The sequence below is a fragment of the Chrysemys picta genome, chromosome 22 (assembly GCF_011386835.1).
Source record: "Chrysemys picta bellii isolate R12L10 chromosome 22, ASM1138683v2, whole genome shotgun sequence".
Taxonomy (NCBI): Eukaryota; Metazoa; Chordata; order Testudines; family Emydidae; genus Chrysemys; species Chrysemys picta.
This window is the reverse complement of record NC_088812.1, coordinates 12,070,412-12,093,296: the sequence shown is the minus strand read 5'-3', so window position 1 is coordinate 12,093,296 and position 22,885 is coordinate 12,070,412. Positions and strand designations below refer to the sequence as shown.

Here is a 22,885-nt window from a genome sequence, read left to right as displayed (position 1 = left end):
TCCGTGGGGCTGGGCGGGGGGTTCACACATGCTCCGGATTTCTCGGGCTGCGGATTCGTGCTGCAAAGCCGCCCCGCCCGCTCTTTGTCTGCAGGACGGGAGGGGGTGCGGGGGGGGGGGGGGGGGACGGACAGAGGGGGCGGGGCCATTACCTCATTCCCCCCCGCGCTCTGCACCAATCCCCGGGCGGAGCCGGGCGAGCCGACCAATCGCGGGAAGGCCGGGCCGGTCGCCATGGCGACGGGAGGGTATATAGCGGCCGTGCGGCCGCGCGCCCCCCAAGTTCTCTTACAGCGACCCCCTAAGAGTCGCGCGGTAAGAACGCGGCCAGCGCCCCCGCCCGGCAGCCAGCATGGTAAGGGGGCGCGTGCGCGCTGGGGGGCTGCAGCCCCGCGCCGGCCGGGGCTCGCCTGGGCCCCCCCCGGCCGCCGCCGCAGCCCGTCCCCGCGGGGCTCGGGTGGAGCCTGGTCCGGGGCAGAGCCGGGAGATAAAGGGGGGCGCGGCTGTGCCCCCGCCGGGGGGGGCTCTAAGAGGGGATGGGGGGCGCGGCTGTCCCCCCCGCCGGGGGGCTCTAAGGGGGGGACACGCGGCTGTGCCCCCGCCGGGGGGGCTCTAAGGGGGGGACACGCGGCTGTGCCCCCGCCGGGGGGGCTCTAAGCTTTAAGGGGGGCGCGGGGACACGCGGCTGTCCCCCCGCCGGGGGGGCTCTAAGGGGGGGGACACGCGGCTGTGCCCCCGCTGGGGGGCTCCCAGCTTTAAGGGGGGCGCGGGGACACGCGGCTGTCCCCCCGCTGGGGGGGCTCTAAGGGGGGGGCGCGGCTGTCCCCCCGCCGGGGGGGGCTCTAAGGGGAATGGGGGGGACACGCGGCTGTCCCCCCGCCGGGGGGGGCTCTAAGGGGGGGTAGGGGGGGCGCGGCTGTCCCCCCGCCGGGGGGGCTCTAAGGGGGGTAGGGGGGGCGCGGCTGTCCCCCCGCCGGGGGGGGCTCTAAGGGGGGATGGGGGGGCGCGGCTGTCCCCCCGCCGGGGGGGGCTCTAAGGGGGGATGGGGACACGCGGCTGTCCCCCCGCCGGGGGGGCTCTAAGGGGGGTAGGGGGGGCGCGGCTGTCCCCCCGCCGGGGGGGGCTCTAAGGGGGGATGGGGGGGACACGCGGCTGTCCCCCCGCCGGGGGGGGCTCTAAGGGGGGCGTGTGGAGCCAACCGCCCAGGGCTGTCCCCGAGGTCCGGGCACTGGCGCTGCCTCTCATTGCTGACGGTGTCCTGGGATCGGTCTGACCCAAACGGGCAGCCCCGGTGCGACGGGGCGGCTGTACCCCGCGGCTCGGTGGGGCGCGGCCGGCCCCGGGGGCTCTGCGTGGCGCTGGCAGACGAGCCGTGTTGTCTGGAGCCGGCGGCTCCGGGCTCTGCCCAGCCCCTTTGGGCGCAGGGACGAGTGGGGCTGCGGCAAGGGGACGTGGCAACCACCGCGTCCCTCCCAGCTCCAAAATCCTTCCCGGGAGAGCCAGAAAGTGCCGGGGCTGGACGGGCCACACCCTTGCGCCCCAGAGAAGGGCTGTCGGTCCGCCCAGCCCCAGAGATCAGGTCCCTTTAGCATCAGGCAGGGCAGCCCTGGCAAAGCCCCGCCTGCCCCCCACGCCCCATGGATTGGGAGTTGGGTCCATGAAGAGGTAGCCCAAGGGGGCCTGACGGAGGACAAAGCAAGGAGAGGGCTCAGGCCGATGTGACCCGAATGATGATTCCTGGGCCAGCAGGGTGGGGCTTGGAAGAGAAATGTGCTTCAGAGCCAATCGATTTGAGTGCGCGTGCACATGCGTGTGAGCGCGTGTGCACACTTGTGCACATACCTGTTCGTTGTAGGTGTACGTTCATTCTAGTAGTGCAGTATTTTAGCTCCCCAGGCAGCGTCCCCAATGCCTTGTGAAGGAGGGGGGAGCTTTCCAAATGCAATGGCCATGTTTTCAATATTCGATTAAAGGGCATGAAAGGCCGAACGTAAGTAATGGGGAATTGCATCCAGCCTGTCTCCCACCCCGATGCTCACTCGGCCTGTGAATCGAGGTTTGACTTTTGTCCCGCCCGCTTCATTGATTGACTTCGTTCCCATGTGGGCATGTTCTCCGCTGAGGTCAGCGGAGGGAAATTGGCAAACCAGTCTAATGAGATCATGCTGGAAATAGCCCCGTCTGTTAAGCCACGGCTGTCCGCACAGACTCCAGCAGGCACGGGGCAGAGGGAGGGTTCGAATTTTCACCGTTCCCTGGCTGGGTGTGGCAGCTGGATTCATTATTCCCTAGGGGAGGCTCTCTTGGGGGTTAGCTATCTGTGCGTGTGGGAGGAGGCTGGTAGTGGGGGGGGGACAGAAAAGCAATCGCAGTGGTTTGGAGGCTGATCTTACCAGGTACTGAGCACCCCGGAGGAGATGCTGGGGACCAGACTCCTGGAAGGGCTCAGCGCACTCAGTGGGGGCTGGCTTCTCCATGAGAACAATGGGGAGCTGCTCCTTGTTTTGTAGGATTGGGCCCTTATTCACAGTAATGCCCATCGCCCCAATCCTGTACCCAAATCAGTCGGCGTTTCGCCAGTTACTTCCATGGGCGCAGGAGCAGGCCCCACATAAGGAAAAACTGGGCGTGGCAAACAGACACTTTTCAAGAATTGTGGTACTGCTCAGTTGTTTCCAGTTCCCACCTGCCTCTCCACGGTTCATGAGTATTTTCTTCTTTTTGCTTCCTTTCCTGCCAGTTATCTGTGCGCTTCCTTTCCCTGCAATTTGGAAAGCATCTGGTGCATTCAACATGGGGGGGTTACACAAAGGGCTGGCATCTGTGTGACCTGCTACTGGCTGTGATACAGCCGAATACGGAGTCTGTTCAGAACACACCCAGAGACAAAGCTTAATGGTGCCTGATTTTATGCATCGAGGAGCCAAAAAGGCAAAAATGGAGGTTTCAAAGGGAGCTTCTAGAGATGCCTTGATTAATCAAAAGCCACTTATTAACATGCAATTGCAGACCAACCCAATGTGTTTCCATCTTCTCTTCCCACCTCCCGCCATCTTCTCCGCAGCGTGAGTGCATCTCTATCCACGTCGGCCAGGCTGGTGTCCAGATCGGCAATGCCTGCTGGGAGCTCTACTGCCTGGAACATGGGATCCAGCCGGATGGCCAGATGCCCAGCGACAAGACCATCGGCGGAGGAGACGACTCCTTCAACACCTTCTTCAGTGAGACGGGCGCTGGCAAGCACGTCCCCAGAGCCGTCTTTGTGGACTTGGAGCCAACGGTCATAGGTGAGTACGCAAAGCCATCACTTTCTGGGCTCCCTTGTAACTCACGTGCCTATAGCAGACAGCTGCAGTGCATGGACGGCGGGGAGACAAACTCTGCCTTTCCTCTCCCCAGATGAAGTGCGCACCGGGACCTACCGCCAGCTCTTCCACCCCGAGCAGCTCATCACCGGCAAGGAAGATGCTGCCAACAACTATGCCCGTGGGCACTACACCATTGGGAAAGAAATCATCGACCTGGTTCTCGACAGGATCCGTAAATTGGTAGATCCCATCTCTTTTGAGGGTGATCTGGGCAGGCCGTGAATGGGAAGCTGTTTGAAAGACATAAGTTCATAGCTGATGGTTTCTCCCCCTGCCTCCCATCCCAACTAATCATATTGTTGATGTATTTAGTGTCACCGTATTTCCAGGTGGTCCTAAGGTGAATTAAAAAGTCCTTTGAAATAGAGTAGTCACTCAGAGTGGTATTGGGCTAAGAATACCAGGTAGTGAACACAGATTAGTAACTTTGTAACAGATAAGTTATTAAAGGGCATAGTTTTATCTGTTACACTGGATTTACATTGATGGAACTCCACCAAGTATGATGGAGTGGGCCCAGATTTAATAGAACAGAATTTGGTCCTAAGAGGAAACATTTCTAGGATGGGAAGAAAGTAAGTGAACTTCCCGCCATGGTATAACTAGTCGGTTCGATTATCCAATCAACTGATGAAATTACCAGGCAGCCGGTTTAAAACAAACAAAGAAAGGAAGTATTTCTTCACACAATGCACAGGCAACCTGTGGAGCTCGTTGCCAGGGGATGTTGTGAAGGCCAAAAGTGTAACTGGTTTAAAAAAAGAAATCTAATTCATGAAGGAGAGGTCCATCAACCAGCCCGATGCTCGGGGTGTCCCAAAGCCTCTGACTGCCAGATGCTGGGCTGGATGACAGATGGATCACTCAATAATTGCCCTGTTCTGTCCATTCCAGCATCTGGTATTGGCCACTGTCAGAAGACAAGATACTGGGCTAGACGGACCATTGGTCTGACCCAGGATGGCTGTTCTTATGTTCTTAAAAATAACTTCCTTTGTGTTTCCACGTTCTAGGCTGACCAGTGCACAGGTCTCCAGGGCTTCCTGGTCTTCCACAGCTTTGGAGGCGGCACTGGTTCTGGGTTCACCTCCCTGCTGATGGAGCGTCTGTCCGTTGACTATGGCAAGAAGTCCAAGCTGGAGTTCTCCATCTACCCTGCTCCTCAGGTCTCCACCGCAGTGGTGGAGCCCTACAACTCCATCCTGACCACCCACACCACCCTGGAGCACTCGGACTGTGCCTTCATGGTAGACAACGAGGCCATCTATGACATCTGCCGAAGGAACCTGGACATCGAGCGCCCCACCTACACCAACCTGAACCGGTTGATAGGCCAGATTGTGTCCTCCATCACCGCCTCCCTCCGATTTGATGGTGCCCTGAATGTAGATCTGACCGAGTTCCAGACCAACTTGGTGCCCTATCCCCGTATCCACTTCCCTCTGGCCACCTATGCCCCAGTCATCTCTGCTGAGAAAGCTTACCATGAGCAGCTTTCTGTAGCAGAGATCACAAACGCTTGCTTTGAGCCAGCCAACCAGATGGTGAAATGTGACCCTCGCCACGGGAAATACATGGCCTGCTGCCTGTTGTACCGTGGGGACGTGGTTCCCAAAGATGTCAATGCTGCTATTGCCACCATCAAAACCAAGCGCACTATCCAGTTTGTGGACTGGTGCCCAACTGGCTTCAAGGTTGGTATCAACTACCAGCCTCCCACTGTGGTTCCTGGCGGTGACCTGGCCAAGGTGCAGCGGGCTGTGTGCATGCTGAGCAACACCACAGCCATAGCCGAGGCCTGGGCTCGTCTGGACCACAAGTTTGACCTGATGTATGCCAAGCGTGCCTTTGTTCACTGGTACGTAGGGGAGGGGATGGAGGAAGGCGAGTTCTCGGAGGCGCGGGAGGACATGGCTGCCCTAGAGAAGGATTACGAAGAGGTTGGTGTGGATTCTGTTGAAGGGGAGGGTGAAGAGGAAGGGGAGGAATACTAAAGTAAAATGTCACAATGGTGCTGCTCTTACAGGGAGCTTAAACTATTCTAAACATTCAAAATGTTTGGTCCGATCAGTTAACTTCTATGTAGCAGTGTATGCCCAAATGTGTGTGTGTGTTGTCTGGTAACTGATCTGTGCTTAAAATCATGGAAAATTTTGGTACAGACCCAAACCGTCCACTTCTCTTGTGGGTTTGTGAATAAAAAAGCATTCCCTGTCTTAGAGGATCCGTGTCTTGTGTATTTACTCAACACACTCCTGACATCAATCTTCATTTAAACCTCCACACCACTGGTAGGGGCATGTAGTTGCACACAATAAACACACTTTGAGGGTCTTTTAGAAGACCATGAAACTGCCCTCTGCAAAATCTAAAACTGCAGACTTCAGTTGTCAAAAATGTCACTTATTTAAAAAAAAAAAAAGCTGAATGTTGTGTTTTTTACAATGACTGACGCCCACACTTGTAGGGGAGATCCAGCCGCAATGGTTTTAAGCCACTACTGCACTTCCTTAAGCTTGAACTGTGTATGAATTAGTGCAGCCCTGAGTCTCACCAAGTCCTGTCATAACCCCAAGGAGCCCTAGTGGCCGCCTCGCTGCAGGGAAGACCAGGCCATGCTCTCCCCCATATGTTCTGTAAGCAGGTCTGGAAACTGGCCTCCTGTTTTCACTCCAGAGCAGACTTAACATTTCAGCTGGGTCCATCTGGGGAAGAGAGAGGGGTTCAAACCAGCCAGTCACTGACCCAGCAGCTAAAATAACTAAAACCAAATCAGTGCCTCTTATTTCAGGATGTCTGAGGGCTTTTCATAACCCCTCAACCAGAAGTTTATGAATCTGATGACTGTTGCTAAAGCTACATAGCATTACCCAGGCGACAGTGACATCTTAATCCCACATACCCCTTGAAAGCAGGGTCTGGTCAAATTTTCCCCGAAATCTAAAACTAATGGATATGCTTCATTAATTTATTTTTAAAATACCCATTTAAACTATTTTCCTTGACTAATAAATATTTCTCTGCAGCATCTGCAATCAAAACTCTGCAGCATTGCGCTAGTGCATAAGCACATGGGAATTAAACTGAGTACAGCAGAAGCAAATCCACCCATTAGCCAAATTGATGTGGTTGGAAAAAGCAAATTAAATCTTTCAAATATTTTGCTTTAGTCCTCTAAGTTGTGGCTTGCAACATCCACCGAAGACTTTTTAAAATATACAATTTTTACCATGAGAGAGTCACTTCCCAAATGCAGGTGCTTGCAGTCATGACAAATAAGCACCTAAAATTTGCTTGTAATTCTGTGTTGCTATTGGCTTTCACAATTAAGAGAATCTTCCCTTTCTCATTCACACTAACGGAACCCTGAGGCAGAGGAAAGGAAGGAGGATTTGTCATTCATGAATAAAGAAAACACAGGTGATCTTTAAAAAGGGTTGGTGGCTAGTATCTGTCTTCAATGTCTTCTGCAAACAGTGGAGTTTTCTATGAACCATTCGCCCTGGCATGGAGCATTTAGCTTTGACCTGGGGGAACACACTGGGGAAGACTGGACTGAAGACAGGGTGGAATCCTGGCCTCATTGGCAAAAGCCCAATAACTTTGAGGGGTCCCGGGTATCCCCCAGAGCCCTAATGCATGATCCACTACTGCAAGTGTAGCCCCAGGCCTGTGCCCATTGAAGTCACGTAGAGTTTCACTATCTGGGTAGCCGTGTTAGTCTGTAGCCACAAAAACAACAAGGAGTGTGGTGGCACCTTAAAGACTAACAGATTTATTTGGGCATAAGCTATCGTGGGTAAAAAACCCACTTCAGCCATGCAGCTGAAGAAGTGAGGTTTTTAGCCACGAAAGCTTATGCCCAAATAAATCTGTTAGTCTTTAAGGTGCCCCCGCACTCCTTGTTTTAGAGTTTCGCTCTTGGTTTCAGGTGGAAGTTACTAATTTTGGTCTTAATCCTGTAGCCTTTCCTTACTCTGTGTGCCTCTGCCTGCAGAATGAGGCACTGTACCATGCACCTGCCTCCAAAGTTTGGCTCATAAAACATTCACTTGCCATCAGTATTTCAGACCAGATACATCTAGGATAATGCCTGGACTGCACTGAGATGAAAGTGAACTGAGGGGTTTTGGTAACAGACTAGGAGAGAAGTGACTGGAGCTTCCACGATTAAAACAGTTCCTAGTTTCACTTCTTTGTTTTATTTCTGTAACATGCAAGTTTAGAATTTTTAAAAAATTCCCTTATGTTTTTGCAAAACCTTCCTGATCTTCAGTGCCCTTTACGCCAAAGGGGGAAGCAACATTGCAATATTACCCTCATTTCACACCTTTTTGTCAAACAAGATCAACCCTCCCCCTCCAGCATTGTCAGTTCCTAAAGCCCTTCCTCCTGCGAAACAAACAACAGTTAAAGGGAAGGATGCAGGCTACAGCAAGCAGAGTTAAGTACCTGCTTTCAGTTAGAGCCACTCTCACACAAAAACCCTTTTTGGTTGGAAAGATTAAAAAAGAGGCTAAGTGGCACAATGCCCCACCTTTGCTATTCAATGTTAGCTCCAGAATGGAATAAATCATGGAAGTCAAACAAGATGAAATTTGAGAGGGGAGAAAGGGTAGCAGGGGCTGCGCATGCCTTTAAGAAAAGCTCATATTGACAATGAAAATGGGATCCGGGAAACAGCCCTGAATGCAGTGAGCACAATGGTCTGTGTGTTCCCAGCCTGAGAAGAATTCATTCTAGTCAGGCATGCAGCTTTGAATACAGTATTTTTTGTAACATCCTGCTGTCATTTGTGTAGGGAAACCGGCAGCTTATAAACGATTTCCCAACATGTTTGAATAGTTATCAGAAGAACTTCGCTGCGTAGAGATTGGGCATTTTGCTTAGGTATTAAAAGCATCAAAGCTCTTCTGAATGTTTAATCAGTAGAAGAATTACAACTGGAGGACAATCACTAATGGGCTTTCTCCAGTATCCTTGTCCAAACAAGATGGCTACGCAGAGATGCTAGATGCAATTAAACACAAAGCACTGCATTCTTTGCTGGAGCAATTGGTCATGAGTCTAAAATGACTGATTCATGCATGCACAGGGACCATGCTTCAGAGAGCCACTGTTCAGATGCACCTATGCTGTCCTCCAGTGGCTACCCCGGAGACAAAGAAACACAATCCACGTAAGCCTTTCTGGAGGGCAGTTGTGGCAAGCCCTTCCTTACCCATCGGGACTGACTGCGTGTTCATTCTTGCAAACATCTAACCTTTGAGAGGTTTGCATTAACTGGCTACAGGAACCCCCCTAACGAGTTTCTTAAACGCAAGTGTTCATTTCAACTGCCCTCTCTGCTGAAGTTTCCTGAAGGTGATCAGTTTACAGCTTGAAGCATGAGATTATTATTACCTGGTTTTATCAGTTTTCAGAGTAGCAGCCGTGTTAGTCTGTATCCGCAAAAAGAACAGGAGTACTTGTGGCACCTTAGAGACTAACAAATTTATTAGAGCATAAGCTTTCGTGGGCTACAGCCCACTTCTTTTATCAGTGTTGTTGATCAGACAATTATCCAGGTCTTTATAAAAGCAATCCATTGATTTGACTTGACTTCCTGTGGCAGTGAGTTCCACAGGATAACAATATGGTGTACAAATAAGTATTTTTTTAATCTACAGACCTTTTCCTCCTGTACCATAGGACAACATAAGGGACTGAAACCTTTTTAACAATACCCCATGTCGTTTGCTTTGGCTTGCAAGTAAAAACTGCTTTGGAATGTGTAATACTTCTGTGTGAACGATGCTTTCCTAAGTCTTGTCTATATGGGCAAAAATGGAATCTGTAATACTCAGCCCAGGGGTAGCGATGTTAGAGGCTGCAGTGGAGTTTAGAGCATGGTTAGATGATGGCACAGTGATAAAAATGCACAGGCTTACCTGAGCCCTGTCTACAGCTCTCACTTCCACCGGCAGCCCTGCAGCGGTGAGAAGGGGGGTGGGGAGGGGTAGTAAATGTCTCCAGCTTTGCCAGTGTAGAAGCAGTCACTGTGTGAAAACGGAGGTTTCTTTGCAGCCTGTGGTGAGAGAGCAGGGAGGTTATTCATAAACCGCTCAGAAAAACAACAGGAAATAGGATTATTTAGAATGAGCCGTGTAAGAGATTAGATCAAACACATTTCAGTTTGGAGGTAGGACGAGAGAGGAAATGGAGCCAAAGTTTTGGCCTAGTGAAAAATGGACCATTTTTGTTTTATAAGCCTCTGAAAGGTCTTCAGGTATTCTTGGCCTGCCCCTTTTGTTAGTCATTGTACAAAATACAGATCAAATAACACATCTAGCTAGAGCCGTTTGCAGATCCCGCGAGGGAAGGGAAGAACGTTGGCACGTTATCAAACCGCCAGCCAAACACATTCACATGACTCTGGGTCTGTCTGCGCTAGCCTTGTTTTCCCCTTAACATTCTCACAGTTGCCTGCTGTCAATGCACTTCCACCAGTAGTAGCAACAGTGGGAAATTTTAGGAAAAGAGCATCATGCAGACAAGGCCTGAGTGCTAAGCTCCGGGACAACAGAAAAAGCCCTGCAAACTCTGCATAAAAGGGGAAGGAGGTGTGGGTTTCCTTTCTGTCGTCCATTTTGCAAACCTTTAGAAGGTAGCCTGACAGGTAGCAAACAGGGCTTCCACCCAAGCAAACCTCTCTATCCCTACAAAGCCAGCCGCTGCCTGCCCCATTTGAAATCTGAGCATGGCCCATCCGCAATAAGTCGACTGCACCAAGCAAGTTCTCCTATCTATGAATAACCTTGAGAGAGAGCTCCACATCTTAGAACAAATAACAGAGGCATCCTGCTTGTCTCCAGGCGCTGGGGAGCAGGGAATGCTTTGCATAGCTCAACAGTGTCTCCTCTGGCTGACTGAGGGGTGGCATTGACAAGTTTCTGTGAAGACCCACATCAGAGGAGATGTACCCAGCTGGGCAGTATGCGGCCTCGAGGGCAAGGGATTAAAATGGAGACAACACAGAACGTGCCCCCAGTCCAAGTTCAAGAGATAAAGCTGGCACGCTGAGATGAATGCTCTGCAACAAACCCCTTCTCCCCGGGTTTCGGGTTGTGTTTGTGGGCCTCCTGGGAAAAGACGGTTGTGCCAGGAAAGCAGAGCCTGGCCATCACCCTCCCAGACTGTTTTCTAGGTGAGCGTGGCCGGCTGAACACGAGCAGGGCGCTTTTGACATCCGTCGGGCCCATCTGCGGGACAGAGCAAGGCCCACCGGCTGCAGATTGGCTCCCTTGTGTGTGCTTTGAGGAGGGGAGATCGGCAACAGGCTCTGGCCAACAGCAGCCTGTGGCTTTGCCTTGCGGGGTTGCATTGCAACCATCATCCAATGCCCAGGCCTGCCCTGCTCGGTCCCTCCCCCTAATACCTTACGTGGGTTATAGGGTTTTGGCACTGCAGATACCTGTCCTGTTTGCAACACACCACGTGTCCAGACGCCAAAGGCTCACAATAGTGCACAGGGATCTCACTGCGATTATCACTGAAGTGCAAATAAATATCGCTGTGATTGCTGCTCTAGTTGGACTGGACCATCCCCCGCAATCCCCCAATGCTTCGGCCCTGCCCTCAGTGACACCCAGGCTCTGTCACCTGTCAATCACACCTCCCAGCTGCAGGCAGGTCCCAGAGAAGCCCAGGTTTGGGAATAAAGAAACTGGACCATTGCAACCCCTTCTTAAAACCAGGTTATTATTGGTGCCTATGGACTCCCCCTCCTGCATTGAGGGGGCTACAAAGGGTGAGAGCCCTACATCCTCTCCTTGCCCCTTGGCCTCTGCGCAGTGCAAGGAGGGGGAGAGGAGTCCCCCACTCCTGCTGCCTCCACCTTGCCTAAGGAAATGGGAATCCAGGCAACACTGCTAGGCCAGGCTGCTGCTGTTGTCGAGGTGAGCCTTGCCCAGAGTGAACAACAAACCGGCCATGCTGGGGCCACAGCTCCCCAAAGGGGGAAGCGAGCTAGACTCCTCTGGGTGCAACAGAAGGCAGAGGCTAGAGGGGAGCTCTACAGGGGGAAGGAGAGACAGGAGGATGAAAGGATACGTTAAATCCTGAGGGGTCCAGGGTTTGCAGGAAGATGTTTGCAGGGGATGTCCCTGGCTGGAGGGGTATGCTGCTTCCCAGTGTGCCCTTGCCAAAGGGCGGCGTTTACAGGGTGATTGGGGTGTGTGGGGATCAGGGCCGCAGTGGGTGTCCAGGGGGCGGTGGGTGCTGCTGTGGCGTGTGCCTGGACTGGCAGGGAGGGCGTTTGGAGAAGCACTGTTTCCCCTTTCTCTCTCCCCTGGGACTGCTTCCCCTCTGGCTCCTGGCGGCTGGAGTTCTTCCCCAGGAGTAACCCGGGTGTGTGAGCCCAGACTCAGCTCAGCCCCCTGCTCCCCTCTGGTGCGTTTCTTTGCTCCCGCGCCCTGCCCATGGGAGCCAGGCAGAGCCATTCCTGTCCCTGCTGCCGCATTTTTCCTCTGCAGCCTGGAGCCGCAGTCCCAGTCAGGCGGCCTGGCCCAGCTCCCCCGCCCTGCACACAGCTCTGCAGCTTGCTCCATTATTGATGGCATCCGGGAACCCAGACCCGGCTGCCTTTCCTCTCCTTCTGCCAGCCGCATCCTCCGCGCATGACGATGCAGTTTGACTGGTTTGATTTGGAAGCCGAGGACAAAGGCTGGCTGGGCCGCCCGGCTGGCGGAGCTCCCGTGCAGGCCTCGCAAAGCCCCTCCTAATGCAGCAGCTGCACTTTTCGATCTGGGCGCTTGACAGTAGCTTGCCAAGTTGCGTTTTTCTCTGGTGGCGGCGACTCTAAGCTGGCATCTGCGGGGAGGGGCCGAGGGGCCGGGGTGAGCGCTTCAGCTGCTGCTCAGCCTGAAACGATCCCAGTTATTTGGAAGCCACATGTGCCGAGAAGCCCCCGGCAGCTGCCAGACATTTGTCTTCCCCACCCACCGGGAGCCAGCAGCATCTGCCTGGCTTGGGGGGAGCGCTGGCCTGTCCTGAAAGGGCCCTTGGTTTCAAACCCGGGTTTCCAACGCGCGGCCCCGGGGTGTGTGAGACGCCGTCAGGACCCTAGGACAGTGGTCCCCCCGGGGGTCCTCGCTTTACCAAGGGGGCCGCAGCGAAGGGCTCGGGGGGCTGCCGAGGAGCCTGGTTGCAGCCGCCAGAGCCGGGTGCGTACAGCGCCGAGCGCCGGACCCAACCACGCCCCCACGCTGCTGGGCAAACGGCCCCCGGCCGGCCCCGGGGTTCCCCTTGCACGGGGGTGTCTGTGTTTGGGGGCCCGCTCTGCAATCGGGGGGGCAGCGGGGTACCCCAGCTCTGGCTGCTGCTGGGGGTGTCCCTGGGGTGGGGGGCGCCCCTACACCCCGCTCTGCTGCTGGGGGCGGGGGTGGGGCCGGTTGGGGGTACTTAGGGGAGGGGCCGGCTGGGGGGGGTTCAGTTGGGGGTCCCCCAACGCCCAGCTAAACACGGGGTCCCCCCCAGCAGCCCCCGCATTGTGAGCTCACAGACGGACGGGCCCGCCCGCCAATGGCGGCCGGGCTCGGGGCTGACGCAGGCGGCCGGGCCCCGCCTCCCCGGGGACGCGGCTAGAAAAGCCGCCGCCGGCGCCCGCCCGCCTCACTCGGTTACTTCCAGCGACTCTTCGCTTGTCGGGAGAAGTAACGTCCCCGCCCGCCTGCTACCTGCGCCCGCCCGCCCCGCAGCATGGTGAGCGGGGGTGGGGGAGGGGGGAGCGGGCTGGGGGGGGGGAGGGGCCTGGATCGGGCCAGGGGGCTGCGTTGGCGCCAAAGCCTGAGGGAGGGGAGGGCGCGCGCGCCAGCCCCCATTGGCGCCTCCCTCCCTCCCGCCGGCCGTTACATTTCCCGCGCGCGGGGAAGGGGTCGGGCGCGTGGCGGCGGCAACGGCCGGGTGCGCGCGCACCCCCCGTCCCTGCAAACCGGGGTGTGGGTGCTTTAAAATTCCACGTGTTGAGTCGCGTCTGCACGTGCGGGGCTCCCCGCCCCGCGGCAGCTGTTCCCTGGCACGACGTGTTGTATAATCCTCCCCCCCCCCCCCCCCCCGCTGCCGGGCCTCCCGGTCCCCCCCCCCATCCCTGCAAACTGCCCAGCCTAGGAATGCACCACGGCCCCCCGTGCCCCCACTGCACACTCCTCATTGCAAATACCCCCCTGCCCCCCCCCCGCCATCCCTGCAAACTGCCCAGCCTAGGAATGCACCACAGCCCCTCGTGCCCCCTCTGCACACTCCTCATTGCAAATACCCCCCCTGCCCCCCCCCATCCCTGCAAACTGCCCAGCCTAGGAATGCACCACGGCCCCTCGTGCCCCCTCTGCACACTCCTCATTGCAAATACCCCCCCAGTGCCCCCCCATCCCTGCAAACTGCCCAGCCTAGGAATGCACCACAGCCCCTCGTGCCCCCTCTGCACACTCCTCATTGCAAATACCCCCCCAGTGCCCCCCCCCATCCCTGCAAACTGCCCAGCCTAGCAATGCACCACGGCCCCTCGTGCCCCCTCTGCACACTCCTCATTGCAAATACCCCCCCTGCCCCCCCCCCCCCATCCCTGCAAACTGCCCAGCCTAGGAATGCACCACGGCCCCTCGTGCCCCCTCTGCACACTCCTCATTGCAAATACCCCCCCAGTGCCCCCCCATCCCTGCAAACTGCCCAGCCTAGGAATGCACCACAGCCCCTCGTGCCCCCTCTGCACACTCCTCATTGCAAATACCCCCCCAGTGCCCCCCCCATCCCTGCAAACTGCCCAGCCTAGCAATGCACCACGGCCCCTCGTGCCCCCTCTGCACACTCCTCATTGCAAATACCCCCCCTGCCCCCCCCCCATCCCTGCAAACTGCCCAGCCTAGGAATGCACCACGGCCCCTTGTGCCCCCTCTGCACACTCCTCATTGCAAATACCCCCCCCGGTGCCCCCCCCATCCCTGCAAACTGCCCAGCCTAGGAATGCACCACGGCCCCTCGTGCCCCCTCTGCACACTCCTCATTGCAAATACCCCCCCCAGTGCCCCCCCCCCCCATCCCTGCAAACTGCCCAGCCTAGGAATGCACCACAGCCCCTCGTGCCCCCTCTGCACACTCCTCATTGCAAATACCCCCCCCGCCATCCCTGCAAACTGCCCAGCCTAGCAATGCACCACAGCCCCTCGTGCCCCCTCTGCACACTCCTCATTGCAAATCCCCCCTGGCCCCCCCCGCCATCCCTGCAAACTGCCCAGCCTAGGAATGCACCACAGCCCCTCGTGCCCCCTCTGCACACTCCTCATTGCAAATACCCCCCCTGCCCCCCCCCCTCGCCATCCCTGCAAACTGCCCAGCCTAGGAATGCACCACGGCCCCTCGTGTCCCCTCTGCACACTCCTCATTGCAAATACCCCCCCCCCAGTGCCCCCCCCCATCCCTGCAAACTGCCCAGCCTAGGAATGCACCACAGCCCCTCGTGCCCCCTCTGCACACTTCTCATTGCAAATACCCCCCCTGCCCCCCCCATCCCTGCAAACTGCCCAGCCTAGGAATGCACCACAGCCCCTCGTGCCCCCTCTGCACACTCCTCATTGCAAATACCCCCCCCCCCAGTGCCCCCCCATCCCTGCAAACTGCCCAGCCTAGGAATGCACCACAGCCCCTCGTGCCCCCTCTGCACACTCCTCATTGCAAATACCCCCCCCCCCCGCCATCCCTGCAAACTGCCCAGCCTAGGAATGCACCACAGCCCCTCGTGCCCCCTCTGCACACTCCTCATTGCAAATACCCCCCCCCCAGTGCCCCCCCCATCCCTGCAAACTGCCCAGCCTAGGAATGCACCACAGCCCCTCGTGCCCCCTCTGCACACTCCTCATTGCAAATACCCCCCCCAGTGCCCCCCCCCATCCCTGCAAACTGCCCAGCCTAGGAATGCACCATGGCCCCTCGTGCCCCCTCTGCACACTCCTCATTGCAAATACCCCCCCCCCCCCAACTGCTGTGCCCTACTTCCCGACCAGACCCACTGCAGCTCCTGCAACATCTCCCTCCGCACGCCCCGCAGCAAGCCCCGCGCAGCTCCTTGGGGGGGGGGGGGAAAACCCCCTACGGCTCTTGTCAAGACAAACCAGGGCGGCTCAAAAGGGCCGAGTGTTCCCTGGATCAAGTGTGGCGTTGCAGGGGAACAGGATGGCTCTTCCTTGCATCTCCTGCTAAAATAAATCCCTCCTTCTGCAGCGATTTGAAACGCTCGCTGAAGAGAAGTGGCCACTGGGTTCATTATGTGGGTAGTTTCCAGAGGAAACGTAAGCGCTGCATTTGGGGGGTTTATTGGATGCTGTAATTCCCTAGGCTTGCTAACCTCCCGTCGCCTGGGCCACAAGTGCCATCTGTTTGCAGAGGCAGATAGAAATGGGTTGGAGCAGGTGGGTGGGGTGTGCCTTAGGAATGTAAGTGGATTGTAAGAGGGAGAGATGTAGGCTAAATCTAGATCTAGGCCTAGGGTAATCCTGGGAGTGGGCCACTGGTGGCAGATGTTCCTGCAGAGAGTAAATCTGTGTGTCAGGAGAGGAACAATTTGCTAAGACCTGTCTGCTTTGCAGATGTGGAAGCTGACAGCCTCAGTTCTGTTTTTTGAGAGTGGGGAATGGTCAGCTGATGGCTTGCAAGTGGTGTGATTGCTGGTAAACCACTCAGAGGCCGGTTGCAGTTGCTGCTTTATGCTGAATAGTTCATTCATTTTTAATTTTTTTTTCTTTACTAGACCACGGGGTGGAAAACTCCATTGCCTGTTTCCTCCTTCTCCTCTGACTAAGACGATTCTTCCTAGGCTATGAGAAATGGGATCATGACATGAGATGTAGCATTCTTTATTTAGCTAAATAAAGAAATTCCCTCCCTATGCCAGTGGAGGGGCAGGTGTGGGGAGGGAAAGTGGGCACATGCAGACCAGAATCTGGATGCAAAATGTAATCCAATCCCAATGTGTGTCATAGGAAATCTGTTCTAAGGTGCAGGAAATCTGACCAGAGATTAGTTCACTAACTACAGATCCAAAACTTACTCCTTCATGAACCCAGCAATTCAGAGGCCATGCTGTGACTCAAAAGATCTCCTGAAGCACTGACCACTTGCTACTGGAGATTGGACCAAAGGCCCCGATATCATGATCTAGAGACGTTGAAGGTGAATAAACAATACTAGTCCTGCCTTGTGACTGGGGAAAACCAGGCACAGAGCTTGCAGTTGGGGGACTGATCCCCTGACTCCCCGTGCAGTGCCCTGCCTGTCCATTGGACCACATCACCCTGTTCCCTTGTGTCGCACAGATGGATGTTGCCCTTTTAATACAGCGAGAGGAGGTCCTTGTTCCAAAGGGCATGAGCTAACCCAGAGCAATGAGGTACTTGGGAGTAATGGTTCAGGGACACTGTAGACACTGATTATAATGAAGTCATGTCACTAACTGTTTCCCTCCCTTTCTTCCAGCGTGAGTGCATCTCTATCCACGTCGGCCAGGCTGGTGTCCAGATCGGCAATGCCTGCTGGGAGCTCTACTGCCTGGAACATGGGATCCAGCCGGATGGCCAGATGCCCAGCGACAAGACCATCGGCGGAGGAGACGACTCCTTCAACACCTTCTTCAGTGAGACGGGCGCTGGCAAGCACGTCCCCAGAGCCGTCTTTGTGGACTTGGAGCCAACGGTCATAGGTGAGTACGCAAAGCCATCATCTGCCTGCTTTCTGGGCTCCCTTGTAACTCACGTGCCTATAGCAGACCGCTGCTGTGCATGGACGGCGGGGAGACAAACTCTCTGCCTTTCCTCTCCCCAGATGAAGTGCGCACCGGGACCTACCGCCAGCTCTTCCACCCCGAGCAGCTCATCACCGGCAAGGAAGATGCTGCCAACAACTATGCCCGTGGGCACTACACCATTGGGAAAGAAATCATCGACCTGGTTCTCGACAGGATCCGCAAGCTGGTAAATATCAGAGGGGTAGCCGTGTTAGTCTGAATCTGTAAAAAAGCAACAGAGGGTCCTGTGGCACCTTTGAGACTAACAGAAGTACTGGGAGCATAAGCTTTCGTGGGTAAGAACCTCACTTCTGGAGATCGGTATTGGTCTGAGCTGGGCATGGCTCTGAAGGAATGTCACATAATGGGCACTTGGATGTTTACATTTGGTGGAGACCTCTGCACCTTCTAGCACAGGGATGTCTGATGCTAGGGCCACTCGATACATTTGCATCTGAAGAAGTGAGGTTCTTACCCACGAAAGCTTATGCTCCCAGTACTTCTGTTAGTCTCAAAGGTGCCACAGGACCCTAAGCTGGTAAATACCGCTCATCTGAGGGGTTTTGTTCAGTGTCTTTATTGGTGTGTGGTGGGGAAGGGAGAAATCTTCAATCTCCCTCGGGTTACACTTGCGGGAGCAGCTGCCATACCAGAAGAGTCTAGAGACCCACTCTTGTCATCCAACAGCTGGTTCTTCTTTCTTGGAGCGTTGGAGATCGGTATTGGTCTGAGCTGGGCATGGCTCTGAAGGAATGTCACATAATGGGCACTTGGATGTTTACATTTGGTGGAGACCTCTGCACCTTCTAGCACAGGGATGTCTGATGCTAGGGCCACTCGATACATTTGTGACTCGTGTGACTTACTCATGCGCTGCAGAATGAGCTTTCATTAGAATAATGTTCCAATCCTCATGGCTGTAAAGTGGGGCTTCCACATATGGGACTGCAAATCAATGCAAGGCAGTGTCTGCAGACTGGCTGGAATGGCAGCTCTGAGACATGAGAACTCCTTCTCCCCCAACACAGATGCTTCTACCAACCTCTCACTGGGGGGTCACTTAACAGTAACATTTTACCCGTCAACCGCTCACGTTCCTGAGCATTGTGATAGGCTAGGGTGTGGCATGGGAGTGACCTAGGCTGGGAGCTGGTGCAGGCGAGGAGAGTGCAGAGGAGAGGTAATTTAGCATGGGGAAATCAGCAGCCCTAAACTGAGCACATCCTCCCCACTGATGTTCAGAGTGCCGTGAATACTGAGCAAATAACTAGAACCGTAATTACTGCATACGAGAAAGGGGCTACCCTTGGTCTCTGCAATTCTCCCATTGACACAAGTCCTTTACCTAGACAGCTGGAATTTGGCCCCCTCAAAAGGGGTCTGCCTGCTGTCCTTGCACCTGTATGTCTAGACATGGTGATTCTGGGTGATGCTTGCATTTAGAGAGATTCATCCCCCTTCCTAGGGTCTCTGATCTGCTTGAGTGACTTTGGCCCTCTTGTAAAGAGGAAGGAGCTGTGCGGCACAACTAAACTACTCTGATGTGGCCCTCCTAGGACTGCTGCCCTCGAAAGGGCTTAACAACGTGAGGCTGAGGGGTTAGACATGAGCAGTAGTTCTACTTCAGCCTCTTCCTCCTTCCTGGAGACTGGGATTTGCTGGCTCACCTCCAGCAGCGGGGCACTGACCATTGGTCAGGCAAATCTTCCACAGTATGTAAAAGGAGGCATCTCATGGGATCAGGAGGAGTAGCCATGTCTTCATCCATGTCTTAGGATGAGCTTTCTAAGGGGTTGGAGCTTCCACCTGGCAGATGCCGCCAAAGAGGGGCAATACGGCCTCTGATACTGCAAATCTGGGCTGGGGGGGGGTCTGAACAGAGGCACAGTGGTCCCTCGCAGTCTCTTCTGAGATGGCTCCATCTAGGGATGAATGATGGACAGTTCAGTAAGTGTGATGGATCGGTATTAGGTGGAACTCTCACCAAAGCCCGTCTGTCGGGAGCTTTCTGCCCCCTGGCATAAGGGCAGATGTGTCGTGCATTTGACTGGGGACTAACTAGAGCCTGTCCTGCTGCCCAGATTTAAACTCTGCTGGGGGTGAGGGAAGTAGACGCTCTTGTCTCCAGCCTCAAGCCCTACATTCAGGCATGCCATCTTCAAAGAAAATTGTCAGCGGTGTGGGATGGAAGACTGTTCTGTTCTCTCATACTACATAGCCTGTATTTGCAGCACAACTTGTACTAAATTCCTCTTGCTTTTCTTTCCACTGTCTTCTAGGCCGACCAGTGCACAGGTCTCCAGGGCTTCCTGGTCTTCCACAGCTTTGGAGGTGGCACTGGTTCTGGGTTCACCTCCCTGCTGATGGAGCGTCTGTCCGTTGACTATGGCAAGAAGTCCAAGCTGGAGTTCTCCATCTACCCTGCTCCTCAGGTCTCCACCGCAGTGGTGGAGCCCTACAACTCCATCCTGACCACCCACACCACCCTGGAGCACTCGGACTGTGCCTTCATGGTAGACAACGAGGCCATCTATGACATCTGCCGCAGGAACCTGGATATCGAGCGCCCCACCTACACCAACCTGAACCGCCTTATTAGCCAGATCGTGTCCTCCATCACCGCCTCCCTCCGATTCGATGGTGCCCTGAATGTAGATCTGACCGAGTTCCAGACCAACTTGGTGCCCTATCCCCGTATCCACTTCCCTCTGGCCACCTATGCCCCAGTCATCTCTGCTGAGAAAGCTTACCATGAGCAGCTTTCTGTAGCAGAGATCACAAACGCTTGCTTTGAGCCAGCCAACCAGATGGTGAAATGTGACCCTCGCCACGGGAAATACATGGCCTGCTGCCTGTTGTACCGTGGGGACGTGGTTCCCAAAGATGTCAATGCTGCTATTGCCACTATCAAAACCAAGCGTAGCATCCAGTTTGTGGACTGGTGCCCAACTGGCTTCAAGGTTGGTATCAACTACCAGCCTCCCACTGTGGTTCCTGGCGGTGACCTGGCCAAGGTGCAGCGGGCTGTGTGCATGCTGAGCAACACAACAGCCATAGCCGAGGCCTGGGCTCGTCTGGACCACAAGTTTGACCTGATGTATGCCAAGCGTGCCTTTGTTCACTGGTACGTAGGGGAGGGGATGGAGGAAGGCGAGTTCTCAGAGGCTCGGGAGGACATGGCTGCCCTAGAGAAGGATTACGAAGAGGTTGGTGTGGATTCTGTTGAAGGGGAGGGTGAAGAGGAAGGGGAGGAATAGATTAATCCTCTTAAATCCCTGCAGCATGTCCTGTGTCCACAAAAGTTCATCTTAAAACACTTAGCTTACTTGTTAACTAGGGAAGCGATGGATGGTACCACAATGGTATGAAGGAGCCTTTAAGGAGTACAGCAATCTGACTAGTTCCCACTGTTTCAAATTTTGATCATGTCAATTTTCCATTCGTCTTTGTAAACATATCATGTCTGAAATAAAAAAGGCTTTAAAAAAAAGAAGATTGCTGTGTGTGTCTAATACAAATAGATCATGGGTCCCAGAGTGCAGGTGGAGTCCAAACTGTAGGCCCACAGATCAGCCGTTCCAAGCTGCTCTGAACACCTGGCTAGTTCCTTCCCTAATGCTTGTGTCCTTCAATGTTGGCTTCCTTCGAAGACTATACACCAGCCCGGTGGCAGGCATGTGCCTCCCGCCCCTCATTCCACTGAGAGCCACTGAATGAGACTCCGTTCTTCCCTGCTTTAAGCCAACCTGCCAGAGCGCTCCCTCAAGCTGCTTTTAACAAGCCTGGATGGTGAAGGCGCGCTCAGCTGTCTGCTTTCCTGCTCTGCTTACAGGTTTCAGACCTGTCTTGAACGCTAGGCTGTACGATGCTCTTAAAGCAAGCTCCATGCATTGAACAGAGCTCCAGCTGCACTGTGAATAAACCAGTTTTTGAAATGACTGTGGGCCTCCCACCATAGTCACGGCAGCTGAACAATCGGGTAAAGACTCACAACTTCTGCCTGAGGCAGGAGGTAGAACAGCTTTCTTGCAGCAAAGGATGTTGGGCGATGCTGTGCCACAAACTCCAAAGTGAGGCTTGGCTGATGGGACGTGATCGGGCCTAGAAATCCATAGCTCAGTATCTCAGTTTCCCTTCTAATAAGCCCTGAGCTGCTTTCGGACGGCAATGGCCAATAAAGACGTCTCCTCCAAACCTTGCAGGCTGGATTTTTATAACCTGCAGAGTGGAGCAGTCTGCAGTGATGGGTGTTAACAGATGAAACTAGGATGGTGATAAAGCATCTGCAATGGGGGGAGGGGGGGAAGGTGACTTCCCCTAGGGGCAGTTTATTCGGTAACTACCTGACAGGCTTTCTTGCACCTTGCTCTGAAGCATCTAGTACCAGTTGGCTGGTGATCGCATGACCGGCTAGGAGCGGGTATGGGGATTCCTCCTGCCTAGGGATTCTGCAGCCGCTTTCGGCCAAGGTGGGGGGGGAAGCGGACAAGCTGTGTATCACCTCTATTCCTGGCGGCTGCAGCAGCGCCGCCTTCCCTCCCTGGTCATCTGACTCCCCTACCTTCTGTGACTCCAACACCCCCTCTTGCGGGGTGCACAGGCTCTCGGTGCAGCTCAGAATACCCCAGGTTTATGGGGAGACTAGTGCCGGTCCTAGGGCCTGTCTGCATTAGGGACCCTGCACCAATGTCGTTCTGTTGCTGCATCTACAAGGGAAGTTTATGTTGAACTGTGATCTGCTCTGGTAACCTGGCTGAGCAAGTACCATCTTCTACCACCTAAGCACCAGTGCAGCTACACCGCTGGAAATGCCCCTACGGTGGATCGACGCCAAGGACTTGCTGTTGGTCCCGGTCACCAATGGCTCCATCCAGCCCTATCACCATCTCTTTTAAATAACCATCCCCTTAGTGCTGTATTTTTGAAATGCTGGGCAGGCCCTAGGTCTCAAGCATAAAATGGAGAGGAGGGTGGTTAGGGAGTCATTTCTTTTTCTCCCCACTATTTCAAAATATTACAAATACAAAAAATGACATGTGCAATCTGTCCTGTAAGGGGAATTGTCCTTTTAAGAACATCTGCCCTAGGAGCAAACGCGGTGCTGTAAATGTTTTAAAACATGGTTGTAATATGCAAAATACTATACCCTGTTTTCTAATCTATAAAGCAGATGAGCGCATACAGCAATGCTCATGTTGTGTGCTGGAGACAATAGGCTTTACTATGCCTGGCTATACAGCTAACGTGGGTTCAGGGTTAGCATGGGGTCTGTCGGGTTCAGACATTCTCACTCCTACCAGGGATCAGCTCCCAGGGAAATTCAGGGAGCACTGTCAGTATGTGATTGCTTGTACAAGTAGGATCACATGTTCCCTGCCTGAGAAGGTTAATCTGCTTCACCCAGAACACGGTGGCTGTTACAGCCTGGTGTATAAGGTTCCTGGAAGAAGTGCTGCTCTCCTGAAGCGAGGGAGTGGGTAGGAAGCAGGTGTGTGTTTGGGACAGGGCCGGCTCCAGGCACCAGCCCTCCAAGCATGTGCTTGGGGCGGCGCTCACCCGGGGAGAACAGGGCCGCGGCCAGGCTCGGCGCCCTCCCCTGCTGTGCTCCCTGGCCCGGGGCACTGGGAGGCCTTTTTGCCTGGGGCGGCAAAAAAGCCAGAGCCGGTCCTGGTTTGGGGCATGAGAGGGAAGAGCACAGTGAACCTGT

At 54.8% G+C, this 22,885-nt stretch overlaps 2 protein-coding genes and 1 long non-coding RNA gene across 7 annotated transcripts; 2 read left to right on the top strand and 1 right to left on the bottom strand.

Moving 5' to 3' along the window:
* Positions 1 to 203: 203 nt before the first annotated feature.
* On the top strand, positions 204 to 5,587 carry LOC101930967 (tubulin alpha-1A chain). The gene is made up of 4 exons (XM_065575814.1): positions 204 to 355; positions 3,065 to 3,287; positions 3,400 to 3,548; positions 4,382 to 5,587. Exons 1-4 carry the CDS (start codon positions 353 to 355, stop codon positions 5,360 to 5,362), a joined length of 1,356 nt encoding a protein of 451 aa, XP_065431886.1. The 5' UTR covers positions 204 to 352; the 3' UTR covers positions 5,363 to 5,587.
* On the bottom strand, positions 5,098 to 9,474 carry LOC135977052 (uncharacterized). The gene is made up of 2 exons (XR_010594382.1): positions 9,299 to 9,474; positions 5,098 to 6,073 (listed from the first exon to the last, which is right to left on the bottom strand). It is a non-coding gene; the product is annotated as an uncharacterized LOC135977052 (long non-coding RNA).
* Positions 9,475 to 12,955: 3,481 nt separating this feature from the next.
* TUBA1B (tubulin alpha 1b) lies at positions 12,956 to 21,372 on the top strand. 5 transcript variants are annotated; one of them, XM_065575816.1, is made up of 6 exons: positions 12,984 to 13,109; positions 16,379 to 16,568; positions 16,712 to 16,785; positions 16,872 to 17,094; positions 17,217 to 17,365; positions 19,458 to 20,671. In XM_065575816.1, the coding sequence occupies exons 4-6, from the start codon at positions 16,974 to 16,976 to the stop codon at positions 20,433 to 20,435; spliced, it is 1,248 nt and encodes a 415-aa protein (XP_065431888.1). In that variant the 5' UTR covers positions 12,984 to 13,109; positions 16,379 to 16,568; positions 16,712 to 16,785; positions 16,872 to 16,973; the 3' UTR covers positions 20,436 to 20,671. The 5 variants fall into 5 exon arrangements, with proteins under 5 accessions (XP_065431887.1, XP_065431888.1, XP_065431891.1 ...); XM_065575818.1 differs by having other exon boundaries at positions 13,025 to 13,109; positions 16,463 to 16,568; XM_065575819.1 differs by lacking the exon at positions 16,712 to 16,785 and having other exon boundaries at positions 16,463 to 16,568.
* The last annotated feature ends 1,513 nt before the right edge of the window (positions 21,373 to 22,885 follow it).